The sequence below is a fragment of the Schistocerca piceifrons genome, chromosome 1 (assembly GCF_021461385.2).
Source record: "Schistocerca piceifrons isolate TAMUIC-IGC-003096 chromosome 1, iqSchPice1.1, whole genome shotgun sequence".
In the NCBI taxonomy this organism is placed as follows: domain Eukaryota; kingdom Metazoa; phylum Arthropoda; class Insecta; order Orthoptera; family Acrididae; genus Schistocerca; species Schistocerca piceifrons.
In genome coordinates, this window is record NC_060138.1 from 187,306,388 (window position 1) to 187,327,551 (window position 21,164).

General features: G+C 42.3%; 1 protein-coding gene across 1 annotated transcript in view; it reads left to right on the forward strand.

Annotated features, from left to right (window-relative positions):
* LOC124803216 overlaps nt 1-21,164 on the forward strand; it is a 200,073-nt gene that overhangs the window by 155,970 nt on the left and 22,939 nt on the right. Inside the window, exon 13 of the mRNA XM_047264399.1 lies at nt 6,173-6,291. Within this exon, the coding sequence (XP_047120355.1) occupies nt 6,173-6,291 (119 nt within the window). The remainder of the gene's footprint in view (nt 1-6,172; nt 6,292-21,164) is intronic.

The following is a 21,164-nucleotide window of genomic DNA, read 5'->3' on the forward strand; positions in this document are numbered from 1 at the left end:
TCGAACCGAATATAGAAATTAAAATTGTACAGTCCAGGTGAATTTTGAACTCATGGCACTCCATGCAACAGTTTAGTATCATAACCACTACACCATGGTGCTACTCAGCTTCTTCTGCGACATTGCTCCCTCCTTACGAGAACAGCGTCTCGGTGTTACATCCTCCTAGTCCGATAACAAGTCATCGGTCCTGCATTCTCTGACTCCCGATAACTGATGCTCGCCCTGGCGGTGATCTTCTTAGAACTTTTTTTGCCGCTACGCTCTTTGTCACCTTTCTGCTTGTTGCCTGCCGCTGGAGCTTCGAGTTTACCCTGGCAGGCTCCTTGTAGGGCTTCATTTGAAGGACATGGACCGTATCTCTGATCTTTCGTCGTTGGGGTCGAAATCTTCAACTTCATAAATAGCATCAGACAACTGTCTTACAACCTTATAAGATCCAAAGTAGCACCTGACGAGCTTCTCAGAGACACCAACCTTCCGAACAGAAGTGAAGATCCAGACGAGGTCAACAGGTTGGTAGACAACAGGGCGGTGGCTCATGTCATACCTTCAGCGATCATTTTCTTGAGCCTGCAGTGTGTGGAGTCAAACTGCTGAGGTTCCTCAGCTCTGGTTGACACCTGGCCAGTGTAGGCATCGTCCACATCATCAGGATGTAATGGAAACACAGTGTCCATCGTCGTAGTCACCTCACACCCATGCACAAGGAAAAGTGGCGTAAATCCTGTGCTGTCTTGTTTGGCAGTGTTGCAGGCAAATTTCACGAAAGGTAGCATCTCATCCCAGTTGCTCTGCTTAACATTGACGAACATTGATAGCATGTCGGCCAAGGTGTTATTAAGGCGTTCAGTAAGCCCATTAGTTCGCGGATGGTAGGCAGTCGTCATGTGATGAGTGATGTTGCACCGACAGTTTATCTCTGTCACAAGATTCGATTGAAAAAGTTTCCCTTGATCTGTAATTAATGACCTTGGGGCACTGTGTTTTAATACAATGTCTTTCATGATGAATTTGACTACCTTGGATGCTTCAGGTTTTTTCATGGCTTTTATAATGGCGTAGCGTGTCAAATAATCAGTGCAAACAATAATCTATTGCCACTGGCAGATATTGGAAATCGTCCGAGGAGGTCAATCCCAACACGCTGGAAAGACATATCGGCTGGTGGAACTGGTATGAGTCAGCCAGGTGGTTTCTGAGGAACTGCATTTCTCCCCTGGCACTCTCTACAATGTGATACATAGTGATGGACACTCCTAAATAAACCTGGCCAGAAAAATCTCCTGTGGATTCTATCGTCGGTCTTAATAAATCCTAAATGTCCTGCATCAGGTGTGTCTTGGAATTTCTGTAGAATATCTAAGCGCATGTGCTTAGGAATCACTGGTAGCCACTTCTTTCCTTACGGATGAAAGTTTTTCTTGCAAAGTAATCCATTAACTACCTTAAATTGTCCTTTCACATCCTCTGACCCATTTAAGGCAAGCATAATTTGAGATATCTTGGCGTCCTTCTCCTGATCAGCAGAGAGATCCTGGAGTGTAGCGAGACAGTCACTATCTTCATCAAAGCCTGGGTGGTCTTGCACAGGGCTTTTTGAGAGACAGTCGGCATCTTGGTGTTTTCTTCCAGTTTTGTACACTATGGCAATGTCGTACTCTTGAAGACATAGTGCCCACCTTGCGAGTCGTCCTGTTGGATCTTTAAAATCTGTCAGCCAACAAGGTGATTGATGGTCTGTAACAACTGTGAATGGCCTTTCATAGAGATAATGTCAAAGTTAGCACATGGCCAGATCACAGCAAGACATTCTCTTTCTGGAGTTGAGTAGTTTCTCTCGGCTTTTGTAAGTGTTCTAGAGGCATAGACTATAACCTTCTCTTTTCCATTCGAAATTTGCACCAGAACAGTACTGATCCCATGCCCACTGGCATCTGTGTGTAGTTCTGTAGGTGATCTCTCATCATACAGACCAAGTACAGGGTCAGCTGTCAGAGCTTTATGCAGCACATCGAAAAATCTTGTTGAGCACCACCCCAGATAAATTTAGCATCAGCTTTTAACAACTCTTTGAGTGGCCTAGCTTTGATACAAAAGTCTTTGATAAAACAACGGTAATAAGAACATAATCTGAGGAAGCTTCTCACATCTCTAATACTTTTAGGAATAGGAAATTCCGTTACAGATCCCACCTTTTCTGGGTCTGGCCGCACACCTTCGTTTGACACAAGGTGTCCAAGTATTTTGATTTCTTTTGGTCCAAAGATACACTTTCTTTGATTAAGTTTCAGTCCGCCTTGTTGGCGACACTTAAGAATGACCGTCAGTCTTTTTATATGTTTATCAAATGTCTGTGATAACACTATAATGTCATCTAAATAACAAAGACACATCGTCCACTTCAGGTGATGTAGAAGATTATCCATCATCCGTTCAAAAGTTGCTGGTGGTGCATTACACAAACCAAACGGCATTACCTTAAACTCATACAGGCCCACAGGGGTGATGAATGCAGCTTTCTCACGATCAGCCTCATCTACTTCGATTTGCCAGTATCCCGAGTACATGTCCATGGTTGAGAAAAACTTAGCCCCCCTTCAGACAATGCAGTCTATTGTCAATTCGTGGAAGAGGGTAAATGTCCTTTTTAGCTATCTTATTAAGCTTCCTGTAATCAACACAAAAGCACCAACTGCGTTCCTTCTTCCTGACGAGAACCACTGGTGACGACGATGGGCTCTGTGAAAGCCGAATGATGTCATTCTTCATCATTTTCTCTACCTCGTCGTGAATTATTCGACGTTCCATTGCTGACACATGGTATGCTCTCTGGCTTATTGGTTGATGGTCTCCAGTGTTAATTCAGTGCTTCACTGTCGATTTGTCTAATTTGCTCTTCACCTGTGGATTGAAGCATTCTGAGAACTCTTGAAGAATGGCAAGTAGCCTCTTCTGTCGTTCCTTAGTGAGATCTGGTGGTAGTCAAGCTAGAAGATCTTGTCTCATAGTGATAGTGGCAATTTCGCCCACAGACTCGGCATGGGAGGTTTCTATGACGCTCAGATGTTCTTCAATTAATAGCTCAGTGTTTGCTATGCACATGCGTCTTGGAACGATCTGCGGTTCTTGGCGACAGTTAACTATCCCCAATTAACTGAATCCATTCTTAAAATGAGACGACAGAGGCTGGGCTGACCAAGTTATTCTTCAGTGGTATGCTTATCTTTCATTCCACTACAAGATCCATGGGTTGATGTATGGCATGACCTTTCTAGCGTTGTTTGCAGGAATGATCATTTCATCCTGCACACAGTCTCCACACACTCGGATGCGCATCTTCCTATCCACAGTATCTTGTCTTGTCTAGCATAATATTCGAGTGACCACAATCTATAATAGACTGAGAAGCTTACAAAAAGTCCCATCTAAGAATGACGTCATTACTACACTCTTGTAAGATGATGAATTCTAAGGGCTGTGTATGGCCACTTATACCCACACGAATGGTACATCTTCCTGTAGGTTTTACATATTTCCCATTAGCCACCTGCAGCAGAGAGGTTTTTTTTTCTTTCTTTCTTCCCCCCCCCCCCCCCTCCCCCCCAACGATTACGGTTTTCTGTAATTGGTAACGGTACTTCTCTGAAATGACTGAATATGATGCTCCAGAGTCTACAAGAGCTTGGGCTGGTCGGCCATCCATTAGGATATCGACGTACTTTCCTATCATTTTTGTAGTGATTGACGGCGGAGGATTTTTCGCTTTGGCGGCCTCACCTCCAAGAAAGGTCGCACCCTATTTTCCAGGTTGCAGCGGTTAGGTGATCGGCTGGAACTTCTAAACAGCGATGGAGACCTTTATTGGTGTGTTGGGGAGCATCCTCTCCAGTGGCTAGCTTGCGGCGATGGTGACCTATGTCGTCCTGCACCCACATCTTCTTGTTCATCTTCGTCGTCCCAGAGTTGGCGTCTGCTAAGATCGGTCTGCTGTCTTCTGGTGCAGGTGTCATCATTTATCCGCCACCTTTCTTGACAATAGCGCACCACATGTCGCGGTCGTCCACAGTGGAAACATACTGATTGGTTCTCCAGACGTCAGTCTTCCTTGGTTCCCAGACATGTTCCTCATGTGGCATTGTAGGAACGTAAATCCACCTGGATCTCAACTTTTTCACTGTTTTAAAGGGAAATGAAGGCCGACAGATTGGGTTCAATGTCTGTTCCATGTCCTCCCTTGTGACCTCTTGGAGTTTCTCGGTTTTTTGCTTACTGTGCAATCTAAGTGCCTTCTGAACTTCGTCTCTCACTATCTGGTGAAGAACACTTGTGAAATCAATTGCTTCCTGCATCACAGACATCAATATGATGTTTGGAAGCCATTCAAACTTCTTGTGTGTAATTCTTTTTTAATGCATTGTCTTGATATACTGGCACCATTTTATGAAGTCGTCTGCTGTCGAAACCTCCTTCAGGAGTAGGGCTTGATACATGCCCTCGGCAACACCCTTCATGAGATGTGCAACCTTATCTTCCTCCTTCATTCTAGGATCCACACAGCTCCAAGACATCTTGAATGTAGGATGCTGTAGTTTCTCCTGGACGCTGATCCCTGCACTTTAATTTATCTTCAGCCTTGCACTTCTATCGTCGTGTGTTGCCAAAATACTTGTGAAGTTCCGCATGGAATACTTCCCAGCTTGTGAACTTCTCCTCATTGTCCTCATACCATTGCTTGGCAGTGCCCTCCAATTAGAAAAATATGTTAGCCAAACACAGGGTGTCATCCCATTTGTTAAATTTGGCTATACCCTCATATACCTTCTGCCACTCGTTTGGATCTTGGCCATTGTCACCAGAGAACCCAGAAGGATGTCTCATGTGGTGGCACACAGTTGCTCTCATCGTAACGTCGTCTTCTTCTTCTGTCTCTGGTAGATTGCAATCTGTTGAATATGGCTCGAACTCAGGTTTCTTGCCATGTAAATGGCGGCTCTGTCGTGACCTGATGGGAGCCACTCTGTCGTCGATAATGTGCGCAATCACAAGTTCCAATACTGAGCGTCTCCACCAGAATAATGTCACATAGAAGAAGGTGTAATTAGATGAATGACGAACACTAACTTCACTTTATCCAGCACTTGCACATACAAGAGTGCATAGTGAACTGCCTTGGGCCAGAACACATACAGTATATATACAGCTACAGAACATTCCAGTGCAATGGTTCTTGAAATTTGTAGATACTTCTAGAATGTACTCAAACCGAATATAGAAATTAAAATTGTATAGTCCAGGGGAGTTTTGAACTCACGACCCTCCATGCAACAGTTTAGTATCATAACCACTAAACCACGGTGCCACTCAGCTTCTTCTCCGACAATATTTTGTATGTCACTGGCAGATGTGATGCTCCTCTGTAATTGTTGACTTTTGTTTGTCTCCCTTTTTACGTAGTGGGTTGATGTTTGTTTTCTTTGTTGTTGCATTATTTTTAAGTATTATATTTTCGACATTGTGTTTTTTGATGTAACTCTTGCTGTCAGCAAAAATTTGTGTTGGATAATTCCCTTTGACTGAAACCAGCAGCACAATAAATAATAAATTAAACAACAACTCAAGGTTTCATTTCTACACATAAATTTGAGAACTTAGATTTCATTGCTTTTCTAAAAAAAATTTAGCAGTTAGATAAGTTTAAATATTGACTTCTGTTTTATGCAGATAAGTCTACCAGATGGTGTTCAAAATCCCTTGTGTATGACAGACAAACTCCTCCAAACAATGAAATATCAATGGAGGAATATCAACAATGTGGGAAAAGATAGTTTGGCTACTTACCGTAAAGAAGACACATTAAGCTGCATACAGGCACATTAAAAGACACTTATAGAGTCTGACTTTAGCTGTTGGAGATGGTGGTCATATGTGCATGAGGTATCCTGTTTGTGTGTATGAATGGTGGGTTGTTTCTCTGTTTCTCTTTTGCTGATAAATGCTGTGGCAGAAAGCTTTGTGTGAATGCCTTTGAGTTGTGTCTGTCACCAACTTAACGTGTCTTCTTTACAGTAAGTCGCAGTCTATCTTTTCCCACATTGCAGACAAACTTGTCCCTTCTATTGAAATATTTTACACACTACAGCATAAGTGATATGTGTCAATTTTATTTCAGGTCTCTTAATGAGAACTGTGAGTCTCAATATGAGTGGATCAGTGTACTGTACACTTCTAGACTCATCCCTTATTTACTGTGGCACAAGTAATGGAAAAATATGTGTATACGAGTTCACGGTATGTCTACAGTTTGTTTATTGAATTTGTAGTATTGCATTCTGTGTAATTTGCATATCCATGGACTGTCTACATTATGTTTTTCTCATAGCAAATTAGTGCTGTCCATTTATTGTGAACATGATGCATATATTATTGTAACTTGCTGACAGAGTAAAACTGTGAGGATGGATCGTGAGTCATGGTTGGGTAGCTCAGTCGGTAGAGCACTTGCCTGCAAAAGGCAAAGGTCCCGAGTTCGAGTCTCGGTCTTGCGTGCAGTTTTAATCTGCCGGGTAGTTTCATATCAGTGTGTACTCTGCTGCAGAATGAAAATTTTATTCTGGAAACATTTATTATTGTTTGCTAGTGCTGCATATTTGCCTCTGTTTTCTGCTCCACATTCTTCAAGTAGCTCTTGGCTTTATTAATGTGTTCATGTTATTTTGTTTGTTTCTCATACAGCATGATTCTTAAGAGGCTTCCAAATTAACTGACTGTGCTGGATCCGTATCTCTACACTGTTACCCCATATTGTAACATTTAGTTTGTCATGATAATCTATCACATATAGGATGTAAATGATAACTGACTACAACACATGATAGTGCATAGTGGAAGTTGAAATGAACAATTTGATATAAAACTTGTGGTTTATCGAGGTGAGAAACAACCTCAAATTGCCCTACAAAGCCACTGAAGCTAGAATGCATGTGCGTAGTGATAGATTTTTGATATCCTCTTAGTCTCTTATGCCACTGGCGTTGGCCAGCATTAATAAGTTAACATTTCCTGTGAGGATAATGAAATGGAAAAAAACTTTTGAACATGCTATTCAAAAACTAATTACATTTCCAGTTTGATCAAAACTTAACTCTTAGAAACACACTCATCTTGTCATGAAAAGGCCAAAGAAACAAAATGATGAAATTGTTTAAAATTTTACACCTTTAAAGTTCACAAAATTGTAAAGTAACATTTACACAAAAGTCAGTTTTACAATTTGTGAATGCATGCCTTAGCTGGCTTAATAGACCACCAATATCATATATCAGATTGTTCTTTTGATTTGCCTTACACTACTGCGGCAGGTTATGAACAGTTACCATTTATGCCTTGTATGTACTGCATAAGTTGTGACCCATCTAAGTAACTGGTGGAGATCACTGAATTACATTTTGGTCAGGATTAAGAACTCATTATAGATCCTGATATCCAATTCAGGCATTTACATCTTGCAATTGTTGGTAACCTAAAAAATAATTAAAACGGAATAAGAAGTAAATGGAAATCATTCAAGTACACCAAGATGCTCACTTTCTGAGGTGAGATAAAAGACCTCCATAAAGGATTGTGGAAACTGATCGATGTCACCAAATCTCACATTATTCTGGGACTGTAATGCAAGTAGGCTGAATGATAGAGGTCATATGTTAGTAAAATCTTTTGAGAACAACAAGATTATGTCCTAAAGAGATTCCTCCAGAAGAAGCAAATAAAAAATAAACTTTGCAGGGACTAAATGCACCTAAAAATGAAATTCTTGTAGGAAAGCTCTGAAATGAGAGCCATCCTACACAAGATCTTCCCACCTCTCCTACAGGGGTGTTCTGTCGCCCACTCAACCTGCACAACACCCTAGTCCATCCCTACACCACTCTCACTCCCAATCCCTTGCCACAGGGACCACGTCTCTGTGGAAGACCCAGGTGCAAGACCTGACCAATCCAACCACCCAGCACTTCCTCCTCCAGTCCTGTCACAGGCTTATCCTACCTCATCAGAGGTAGGGGGACACATGTGAAAGCAGCTGTGTCAAATACCAACTATGCTGCAGTCATTGCACAACTTTTCATATCAAATGGCTCTGAGAACTATGGGACTTAACTTGTCATATCAGTATGGCAAAAAACCAGTTGTCCATTAGAATGAATGGCCACCACCAAACTGTCGCCAAGAACAGAGTTGACCACACGGAGGGGCAACGTGCAGCTGAGCTCAGTGTGCTCAATTTCAATGGCTACCACAAACATAGCCATCTGGATGCTTCCCTCCACCACCAGCTCCTCTGAACTATGGAGGTGGAAATTATCCTTACAAAACATCCTTTGCTTCTGTAACCCTGGAGTTCTCAGTCTCAGGTAACCCAGTGTCCACCCAACTGTTTCCCCTTTATCTGTCCTATCATCCCCTCCCATTTCATGCTTCCCTGCATCACAGGGCTCAGCTGTTCACTTGCCACCCTCCCACCTGCTTTCCCAGCCAGCAATCCGGCAGCCTCCCTCCAAGCCACTAACTACTCACCTCAACTCCTCTTCCTACCACCCATCTCTCCCTTCCTTACCCACCCCACCTCTGTCCACCTGCTGAAGAGGAATCCTGGCATTGTGCATCTAGCCAGCACAGGTGTGCTCACGTGCATGTGTGCAAGTGACCAGGTGGCAAAAGGGGTACAGGTATGAATAAATGAGGATGTAAAAGTTCTAAATCGGTTCAAAGTGTAAAATTATCATAGGGTAGTAAGAAGCAGTGTTCAAACAACTGACTGGATACATACACGAAAGAGAAGGTCATTCTGTCTTGGGGTTATGCACAATCCATTTACTGGACATTCTTTATGATTTGACATAAAAGACCTGTGTGCCTGCTAAAGCACGTGGACCATTCTTTTGTCTAACACGAGTTCCCATGAACCTGCTTTCCAACATATCTTCTTACCCTGTCATCCTACAGCTATTGGACTTGAATCTCCATTAGCCATCCCCACACCCCATTGTGATATGGTTATCAATATTGATTTCTTAGTTATGAATTTATTTTCAGTTTTCTGTTTCTCTCATTTACCCTTTCCTTTTGTTTCTTGATAGCATTGTTATTTCTGCTTTTCATTTTGTCTTCTGCTTTTGTGCTTTCTTCACTTCTTACACTACCCATTGTGTCACCTTTGATCCGAAATTAGCATGATGCTTACTATATATATAATTGATGTTGTGTCTAGAAACTTTGACCTCTTTTTTATAATAACTAAACAACCACTATCTGGATCACAGCTCCTTTATTACTGAGTTCCGGTTTCAGTCTGTACTGCCACTGACAAAGTGTACTTTATAGTGCCAGACCTGAATTGATATGCAGTGCAGATTAAAACTGTAGTCAGTAATAAAAGAAGTTGTGATTCAGACAGTGTTGGTTTATGTACAATGTTTACCAATTTACTGTATTTTGTCTCCTAATCTCTCCAACACTTTTTCATTCATCTGTGCCTCCCTCCTGCTACGCAGTAGGTATGCACTTCTTAACCTTTGGTTTTATGACCTGTCATCCCTAACAACCTTTCATGAGGAACAGATGAATAGTCCCGAAAGTTAGGAATATTGTTTTCTTTCTGTAGAGTGTGGGGTGTGTTCTGCTGGGGGTCAGTAAGTCGAGGCGAGCCAGAAGCCAGTCGAAGAAAGTGCATTCACTTTATTACCCCAGTAGTTGGTTTAAAAGCTAAAGGTGACATCTGGCAGCATTACAAGGTGGGCCTCGACCCGTTGACCCAGCAGCGAAGCGTTGTTGTCGGTCACTGGCAAGTACAACACTCAGCTTTGCTCAGGCACGATGTTACCTCATGTAGTCGACATCCCTGGCTGGTGGCCGAGCTAGATTAGGGCTGACGCAGCATGCTGACACGGCTTGCTAAGTATGAGCCACCTGGTTAGCGGTGATCCACTGACAGGTGGGCCAGTTGCTCAGAGGCCCAGAAGGCTTCAGTTCAACCTTTGGTCCATCGGGCTGCTGGCAGTGGTCCTGTCGAGAGGATGAAGTAGAACGACCTCACAATGGAAGCTGACACTGATGGATGCAGACTTGATGACTTGCTGGTTCAATCGACGACCTGCCAGGCCAAACAGCCACTATTTATAAGCACCAAAGCAGGTTTTTGTGGTATCGATGCTGCAGATGTTATGTATACTGTGTGCCAAAGTGTCCATAGTTTCAGTAATTGGCCAGGCAATGACTGTCAGGCAGGTGGCATTGCCCAGTGGCTGCTGTGGCACAGTGATGTGCCACTGTATTGCTGCAAGTGGCTTTCTTTATGGCATCGAGCCCTCTCGCTTAGGCCTGCACCATTGCAGCCCTCCCCACGTCGAAGAATTTGTGCCTCCACATTCTCTTTGGTGCTATACCTGGAACTAATTGATTCTTTATAGTTCATTTTGGACGCATCCTGTTAGTCTTTGGCTCACAACATCCTTAAGAATTCTTTTGTAATACATCAGTAGCTGAAATAGATAACCAGATACATTTAAAATATTTTCACATTGTATAAGGTTTCAGTCTCTAGCTGTCCCTTAAAACCAGCACTAGACCTTCTAACAGTTACTGGGTTAGCTGACACGTGTTATCACTTTTTTTACTTTTGTTCATATTATACATGCTTAAGTCCACTTCTATGTATTTTCCCTACTGCTTCCCGCTACATTCTCTGCTGTCTCACTGAGGAGTGTGCAACACTCTTACAGTATATGTCTACTTGTCCCTGCGGGGTGTCTGTCAAACTGTCTTGTCGGAGTAGGGGTTTATGGGAATCCGGGAGGTATCCTACATTGGTACACTCTCTATCAAAACCATGTACCCACTCTTTTCCAGTAATATTGTCCTAGCTCAACAATGTTCCACTCATCTTCACCAACCTGATTATCCCATGCCCAAGGTGGAAACATGATAGTGGTAGCCTGTGATGCCTTATTACTACAGCTTGAAACAAGCACACAAGTTTGCAAAGAAGAACTCAACATGAACTGTTACAGAAAGAAACCCACATTAAAGTCAGTACAGTTGCATTTCTGATCATAATATCTGTAATACAGAATTTTGTGACTTATCAGCAACCATTAAAAAAGTAGATACAGCTTGTGAAATCCTGGGTATATCGCCTGCTAGTAGAATTAGAAAACTAAGTCAAGATAAAAGGCCAAGTGCCTTGAATACAAAAATTGAGAAAGTGGCAGCTACAGTCAAAAAGAATTTGGAAGCTTCATTTCAAAATCCAATTTATACCAAAACAGATGGAAGCTCTAAAACTTCACCAACTGAATATCATGATTTGATAGAAAAACTAAATGCGGTACTTCAAAAAAAGAGGATAAAATTAAGATTATCAGTTTACTGCCGAATCCTTGGAGTCGAACAAAATTTAGTGATGAATTTAATGTGTCAGAATGTCTTGTTAAGTTAACAAGGCAATTAGTAAAAGAACAGCGAATTTTACCAGCATCACAAAAGAAAAGTAGATGAAAACACAATCAGTAAAATTATTAAGTATTATGACGATGACAATAACAGCCGTTTGATGTCTGACTAAAAAGACTGTGTTTCTGTGAAAGAAATGGTTCTAAGATTCAAAGACAAAAAAGGTTAATGTTGTGTAATTTAAATGAACTATTCACTGAATTTAAAAAAGAAAATCCTGACATTAAAATTGGAAGATCAATGTTTTGCGAGTTGAGACCAAGATGGTGTATTGTCGCAACAGCATCTGGCTCCCATAATGTTTGTGTTTGTTTGTATCATCAGAACGTAAAGTTGATGATAGATAGGGCCAATCTTAGAGTTGACTATAAAGACCTTTTGGAAGTTATGGTATGCAGTATTGACAGTTATGATTGTATGATCAAGAGAAAATGTGAAGATTGTCCAGGCAAACAAGCCTTAACTTGACATGTTTGAATAATCTGAAGAAGACGATTTGATGCCTGACAATATAAAATGCAAACAATGAGTGACACAAGACAGAACTGAACTGGTGACAGTCATAAAATCACGAGAAGAGTTTTTTGAAGTGTTGGTGGCTAACCTTGAAAATCTGAAAATGCATCATTTTATTGGAAAAGCTCAAAGTAAATTTTTGAAAGACAAAAAGCAAACCTTGGCAGCTGATGAATGCTTAGTTCTACCTGACTTTTCGGAAAATTATTCCTTTGTTGTTCTAGATGAAGTACAAGGGCACCACTGGGTAAACACACAGGCCACAGTTCATCCATTTGTATTCTATTATAAAGATGAAGCAGGGTGTATACGACCTGGGAGATCTGGGAAAATCCCGTGAATTTTTTCGTCTGGGAAAAACCCGGTAATTTTTTCATCTGGGAGAAAACCGGGAAAAACCTGGGAATTTTATAGAATTTCTGGGATTGTTCATTGTTTTAATTTTCTGTTAAATTTTTCTAATTTTGACTGGTAAGAACCGATACTCTGATGAAGGATATTACTGTATCCCGCTACTGCAGAATAATACTTCAACAATAAAACATAAACGAGACAAAAAAAGGAAAATGACTTAAATTGCAATGGAAATTCGCTATATACAATGACACACAGTGCTCTTGCTAGCATCTGCCAAGTGCAAAATGTGCCAAAGGCATTAGGAAGACTATGCAACGCTTCATAACAACAAATTGCCTCCGATGAGTGTGAAGTCACAACTGTTTACATTAGATTCGTTTTAGCAGTTACGAGGGGGCTCATGCGCATGTGCATTTGAGTCGTGTTTGAGTAGTAGATTCTCCCGCTTCTGGCTACAGGAATGTGGCTGTTGGCTGTGCAAGCAGTCTCAGCAAGCAGCTAGATGCTACCAAGAAAAGGGGGAGCCAAATTCATATTCTTCAGGAAATAAAACTTGTTTCACAAAGCGCCTAGCACACACTTTAAGTTGATTTCTGAATGAATCATAAATTGATTTTTGAATGCATGCATAGTGTATGTGATGTCTCTGTCAGGAGAATCTTCGTCGCATCTAGAAATAAACTTTCCACAGACAAAAGGGGCAGGGCTTTACGAGCTGAGCAGAGTAAAGCCGAACAGATGAATGCCAATCGCTGTCTGATTATGTGGTTGATTGTGCTTGCAAATGATCAGCCTTGTTATGATTACTAGCAAAATCCATAGATTCAGACAACCAGAATGGAAATGAACGATTAACAGGAATACAGGTGAGAAAGATTACGTGTTATCTTCTCGGTGTATCCAAGAAAATGAAATTTTGACAGAAATTTTTTGGTCAGTGGCTACACTAGTAAGGACCAGTTGTACAGTCCCTGGCTAGCAGCCGCTTAAGTTATATTCTGGAAGTAACGCAGAAAACGTGTTGTACGAACATGTAACAATGCCTACCCGGAGAATAACCACGGGATAACTAAACCTGTGATTCTGGCAAGGTTAGTAAAGTTAACCGGTGAACAAATTTTGACAATGGCAGAAATAACTACAGAATTGGTGATGACAAGATTGTTTTGTAGATCGAGAAAGGAGAAGAAATGGGGACATCACACAAATTATGGAAGATTAAGACGATTCCAAATGTATATTAAAATTTCGTAATATTACTTTTCGGTCTCATGCTTGAGAATCTGGTACATATGAATGAAATGTGAAACTACGAGTATTTCCTAATATAATGCTTTTTGCTTGTAGTAGGCCTCATAGGCATTTGATATTAGTACTTCGTGAATTATATTCTGTCGTGTTATAACAATGACCCTTTGTGCCAAAACAGTCTCATTTATTTGGTGTGTGTTACAAAATTGCCGCAATATTAGAAAGGCATATTTTGTTTTATGTAGCAGACAGTGACAAAATAGACGTAATCAGATCGAGAAACAACACCAGTCTGTTGTGTTATTTGTATTAACAGTTTTTTCAGTATTAGATAATGACATTTTGATTTTTCATGTAGCAAAACGTTTGACAAACTTTGATGAGGTTGGGGTTTGGGTTGGGTTGCTTGGGGGAGGAGACCAGACAGCGAAGTCTCATCGGATTAGGGAAGGACGGGGCAGGAAGTTGGCCGTGCCCTTTCAAAGGAACCATCCCCGGCATTTGCATGGAGCGATTTAGGGAAATCACGGAAAACCTAAATCAGGATGGCCGGACGCTGGATTTGATGAGGTAATAGATTCTTTCACCAACTGTGATATAATCGTGATAGATTCTACCGCAGAAAGGAAAGCACGCCGTGTAAAGCTGTAGCAAGATTAGAGAGAAAAAAATGCTAGGAGGTTTCTTGTTTGTCTCTTGTCTTTATTCGTTTTGTGTATCCTGTATTTAATTTTATGTCTCACAAAACAGCAAGTTATTAGCTGATAGGCAATAAAGAGTGCAAATTTTCTGAAGAGTTCTTGTTCTCCCGATTACAAATAGTCCCGCTATTAATAGCGAAATTTTTTTTTTAAGAGGGGCAGGCTGTCCAACTGGCCAACTAGGAGCAGGAGAGGCATCACAGGACTTTTCAGTTTCCACTGTTTCAATTCCACAGAGCAAAATACAGTGACGTGCGATAGAAGAATGCCATACGAAGAGGCGTGGCACTGCACTTCGGCACACTTAAGACCAAATAACATGTCTTACATTTCCTCGAACATATATGTTTTAGGTTTCAGACTTTTCAGAAAGATGTGGGCTACAAGATGAACATATTTTTTTAGTATTGACCCAGTTAGAAGACATCGTAGATCTGGGGCTGATGCGCAGAGAGGTCTGCATTATAGTGGGTAGTCTCCGCGTGACCTGTGTTTACATTTAGTGATTTTGCTGTTTCCTCTTCGTTTACTCTCACATCAAATGATAACAAAATGGATATCTGTGGCCAGGAGCTATCAAGTGAATTAAAATACATTCACATAATTACGGATGTCTAAAATATGTTATTAGTTTCAGATTTTATTTTATTTCCACATTTCTGACAGTCAAGCATTAATTACCTTGCAGAAGAATGAAGTTATTTCTGTCTGTTTGCTAAAGAAATTTGATTTTTATTAACTTTTTCCGCAGAGGCAGTCAGTGTATTTGAAACAAAATGTTTAACTCCACAGTACAGGCTACTTTCAACTGTTTGCTGCATTTCAAGTGCACGTTTTCACCTTATAGCATGTATGGCATTATGGCGTATTAAAGAACCAAACATGATATAATACAGTACTGTGCTCCAAGAAAATTTACATCCCGAAAACCACACTGAAAAGCTTAATATCAGTTCGAGGTCTAACAGGTAGCGGGAAAATATTGCGAATGGTGGTTTGAAAAGTGTTACTTTCAAAGTAAATATCCTTTTACATAAGTTAAACTATGTACGAGAATGTACGATGAATTTCTTAAATAACAGAGCGTATGACTCTCATTTAAAAATCAACTCTTTGATGATGAGCCATTTAGAAGCATTTTGAACCCTGAAGATCAGACATTTACGTTATTATTAAAAATTTTACTGGCACATTTGTGTGATATATAATGGTAAGACAGAGATTTAGGAACCAGGTTTTAAATTGTAAGACATTTCCAGGGGCAGATGTGGACTCTGACCACAATCTATTGGTTATGACCAGTAGATTAAAACTGAAGAAACTGCAAAAAGGTGGGAATTTAAGGAGATGGGACCTGGATAAACTGAAAGAACCAGAGGTTGTACAGAGTTTCAGGGAGAGCATAAGGTAGCTTTGAGGGATGAAGTAGTGAAGGCAGCAGAGGATCAAGTAGGTAAAAAGACGAGGGCTAGTAGAAATCGTTGGGTAACAGAAGAAATATTGAATTTAATTGATGAAAGGAGAAAATATAAAAATGCAGTAAATGAAGCAGGCAAAAAGGAATACAAACGTCTCAAAACTGAGATCGACAGGAAGAGCAAAATGGCTAAGCAGGGATGGCTAGAGGACAAATGTAAGGATGTAGAGGCTTATTTCACTAGGGGTAAGATAGATACTGCCTACAGGAAAATTAAAGAGACCTTTGGAGATAAGAGAACCACTTGTATGAACATCAAGAGCTCAGATGGAAACCCAGTTCTAAGAAAAGAAGGGAAGGCAGAAAGGGGGAAGGAGTCTATAGAGGGTCTATACAAGGGCGATGTACTTGAGGACAATAGTACGGAAATGAGAGAGGATGTAGATGAAGAAGAAATGGGAGATACGATACTGCATGAAGAGTTTGACAGAGCACTGAAAGACCTGAGTCGGAACAAGGGCCCCGGAGTAGACAACATTCCATTGGAACTACTGACGGCCTTGGGAGAGCCAGCCCTGTCAAAACTCTACCATCTGGTGAGCAAGATGTATGAAACAGTTGAAATACCCTCAGACTTCAAGAAGAATATAATAATTCCAATCCCAAAGGAAGCAGGTGTTGACAGATGTGAAAATTACCGAACTATCAGTTTAATAAGCCACAGCTGCAAAATACTAACACGAATTCTTTACAGACGAATGGAAAAACTAGTAGAAGCCGACCTCGGGGAAGATCAGTTTGGATTCTGTAGAAACACTGGAATACGTGAGGCAATACTGACCTTACGACTTATCTTAGAAGAAAGATTAAGGAAAGGCAAACCTACGTTTCTAGCATTTGTAGACTTAGAGAAAGCTTTTGACAATGTTGACTGGAATACTCTCTTTCAAATTCTAAAGGTGGCAGGGGTAAAATACAGGGAGCGAAAGGCTATTTACAATTTGTACAGAAACCAGATGGCAGTTATAAAAGTCAAGGGACATGAAAGGGAAGCAGTGGTTGGGAAGGGAGTAAGACAGGGTTGTAGCCTCTCCCCGATGTTATTCAATCTGTATATTGAGCAAGCAGTAAAGGAAACAAAAGAAAAATTCGGAGTAGGTGTTAAAATTCATGGAGAAGAAGTAAAAACTTTGAGGTTCGCCGATGACATTGTAATTCTGTCAGAGACAGCAAAGGACTTGGAAGAGCAGTTGAATGGAATGGACAGTGTCTTGAAAGGAGGATATAAGATGAACATCAACAAAAGCAAAACGAGGATAATGGAATGAAGTCGGGTGATGCTGAGGGAATTAGGTTAGGAAATGAGACACTTAAAGTAGTAAAGGAGTTTTGCTATTTGGGGAGCAAAATAACTGATGATGGTTGAAGTAGAGAGGATATAAAATGTAGACTGACAATGGCAAGGAAAGCGTTTCTGAAGAAGAGAAATTTGTTAACATCGAGTATAGATTTAAGTGTCAGGAAGTCATTTCTGAAAGTATTTGTATGGAGTGCAGCCATGTATGGAAGTGAAACATGGACGATAAATAGTTTGGACAAAAAGAGAATAGAAGCTTTTGAAATGTGGTGCTACAGAAGAATGCTGAAGATTAGGTGGGTAGATCACATAACTAATGAGGAAGTATTGAATAGGATTGGGGAGAAGAGAAGTTTGTGGCACAACTTGACTAGAAGAAGGGATCGGTTGGTATGACATGTTCTGAGGCATCAAGGGATCACCAATTTAGTATTGGAGGGCAGCGTGGAGGGTAAAAATCGTAGAGGGAGACCAAGAGATGAGTACAACATCTTAAAGTGTAACATGTGCAAAAAAGATCAACATTATATGCGAAAGCTTAACTTCTCTTGCCGCTTATATACCTTAGAGACCAATATTGTATGTGAAAGCTTTTCTTTTCTTGTAGCAACAGTATGTATATTAATTTAAACTATTAACTTTCCCTGTTTGTGTGTTCATGCTACTTAACAGTGATGTTACTGTTGGCTGGCGACATCACATGTCCTATGCTCTAAGTATCAGCTATTATCAGCTTGCAAGATCACGTGACATGAGCTATGACTGGCTTACAAACGTGCATCACAAACTTGATTTCAATTATTTGGAAAGTAACATGTGGTGTTTGGTGGAATTCCAATGTATACTTTCGTGATACGAAAATATGCAGAGTACATGTTGCTGCACATCAAAGATATTTCCAAAACATGTCTTTTCCCCTGACTTTTGTTTTCTAAAGTGCCAGGAAATTCTACGCCCTTGTATAAAATGGTAACCATTCAAAGGATTGATAAGTTTTGCAGTTCCGAGGGAAAATATACTGTCACTTAACATGGAAGATGTTGTGTCTAGACAAGACAGCCTAGACACAATGAGAGGAAGCCGAAAGGAACGCGCTTAAACTCACGCAGGCTGGCGTGAGGTCTGAAACAGGATACGTAATGAATGCTATAAAGAAAAGTACGTAGCTTCTGGAATACTTAACTTTAATCCACATTTGTAGAACATCGCTCTTGATGATACATTAATAGAATCTCAATATCAATTGAATACGGCGCCTTGCTAGGTCATAGCAATTGTAGCTGAAGGCTATGCTAACTATCGTCTCGGCAAACGAGAGCGCATTTGTCAGTGAACCGTTCCTTGCAAAGTCGGCTGTACAACTGGGGTGAGTGCTAGTACATCTCTCTAGACCTGCCGCGTGGTTGCGCTCGGTCTGCTATCACTGACAGTGGCGACACGCAGGTCCGACGTATACTAATGGACCGCAGCCGATTTAAAGGCTACCACCTAGCAAGTGTGGTGTCTGACGGTGACACCACATTCCTCCCCCGCAAATCGGCATACGGTTGTGTTATAAGGCTTCCGCCCGCTGTGGGGAGGACCCCATGTTGACGTATGCGACGAGGTGGGAAGCCTAACAACAGGCGAGGCTGTGCCACCCGCACCCGGCCATTCGGTCCGAGGGGAGCTAGGAAACGCCTGAAAACCTAGTCCAGGGTGCACGCCAACATGCGGTGTATGCGCCCGTAAATAGACAGGAGGGGCCGAAGGGTCGACCTCCATCGCTTCGGGGCAGCCGACGGGCGAAGACGACATCTGGTCCAGAGCGGGCAAGAGGTCCATGTCGGAGGACAGCTGGTCACGGGAAGCGAGCAGCGGCGCGTGACCCAGGGAGGCACTTGGCGGCTGCAGCGAAGCGTCTACTGCGGGCGGCGCCGGCGGGAGAACAGGCGGCGGCGCGTCGCACAGGGCAAAATGGAAGGAAGCATCGGTAACACCTGGGGATGAGGCGAGCCAGTAGATGGGTCCCCAGGGCGCTGACCGGACGGCGCCGTCGCTGAAAGCAGACGGGGAGTGGCAGAAGCCGTGCGACGACAGAGGCGCAGCTGATTGAGATGCCGACGCGCCTCACCAGAGGCCCCCAAAACCAAATACATAGAGCGGCCGAGGCAGCGAAGAATGTGCCCTGCGAGCCAACGCTGTGATCCTTGATAGTGGCGATAGAATACAACGTCGCCCGGAGCAAAAGCAGGTGGCTGCCGCTGCACATGAACCTGATGCGGCGGATGCAGCAAAGACATCAAGGTTCGATGAGGACGACCGTGGAGCAACTCAGCCGGCGAGTGACCATCTCGGGGCTGAGAGCGATACGAAGACAAGAAGAGCAATAACGCGTCCTCCCGAGAATGTGACTCTTTCAACTTCAACATCTGTGACTCGAAAGTCCGTACCAATCGTTCAGCGGCACCGTTTGACTGAGGCGAAAACGGCGCGGATGTCAGATGTTGAATACCATTGGCCTTGCAGAATGACTGAAATTCTGCGGACGTGAATTGTGGGCCTTTGTCGGAAACAATAGTCTGTGGAAGACCTTCAATGCAAAAGATAGCGGATAACGCTTGGATGGTGGCAGATGATGTCGTGGAAGACATCCGAACAACAAAAGGAAAATTACTGAAGGAATCGACAACAACCAACCATCGAGCATTCCAGAATGGACCAGCAAAATCTATGTGCTATATAGTTCTTAGCGCAACCAAGGCCCGGTGCAAAAATGTCTGCAAACTCTTCACATAGACGAGAAACACTGGCTGAAGGCACAGTCTGGTTCACTGATAGGACCTGATTTACTATAGACAAGTTAAACAACTGAAATAAATCTAAACCAAACAAGTTCACTGCAGAAGAAGAACGAAGTACGTAAAATGACACAAGTTTTGTTTGTCCCTTGTATGTGGCAAGAAGGCTGCACTGTCCTAACACAGGGATATTCTGACCTGAATAAGTATTTAACGTAACATTTGCGGCACGCAACGGAGGTGTGCCCAGTTGTTTGTATGTGTCTTTATTGATCAATGAAGCTGCAGCTCCGGTATCGAGCTGGAATGGGATCACGTTGCCATGAATGGCCAAGTCTACAAAAAGTTTATTGTCCTGCTGACGACAAGAGTGACTGTCTCGTGCAATTTGAACAGACACTGGTACAGAATCACTTGTTAATTGACGTGATTTCCGGCGACGTCGACGCACACTTTTTGTGGGACGCACACAGTCACTTTTAGAGAGAGAGGCACTGGGCGGAGTGGAATTAACTACATGAATGTCCATGGGCGAAGGTTCACGAGCCTGAGTATTCTTGGTTCGATTCCGATTCCGGCGCGAAGCAAAGGGCCTGGAATGGGTGTTAGTGTCCGATCTAAGCTTTTTCTGGCAAACACTCTGAACATGTCCTTTAAGCAAATAACTTGGCGTGATGGGCAATTCTCACGCGAATGTCTAGTAGCACACCGCGGGCATGATTTCACTGCATTTGCTTGCTGCCGCGGGACACGTGGTTGAGATTGTGGCGGCAGCCGCGCGGACGAGCACGAGGGCTGTTTACAGTTCCGGGCAGCTCGCCCGGCGGGCCGGTTAATGTGACACACAGCTGGCGAAGTTGCAAATGATTCCTGAGCAAAGTCAAGTGTGTCCTGCCTATCCAATATGTCTATCACTTGTTGAAGGGAGGGATTGATTAGTTTCAAAATTTGCTCCCGTATACGAACATCAGAAACGTTCTGTGCAATTGCATCACGTACCATTGTATCTGAATAAGGGAGTCCACATTCACACTCAAAAGCACAATTCCTAGTAAGGCCTTGCAAAGTTGCAACCCACTCCCGATTAGTTTGACCGGCCGTACGTTTTGTACGAAAGAACGTATACCTTTTTGCAACTACATTGACTGTTTCCTTGAAATATGCATCTAATGCAGACAAAATTTCGTCGTAGGACAGAGTTGCTACGTCGCGGCGGGGATGCAATTTCACTATCACACAGTACGTCTGCACCTCTACACACGCCAATAAGTGAGGCT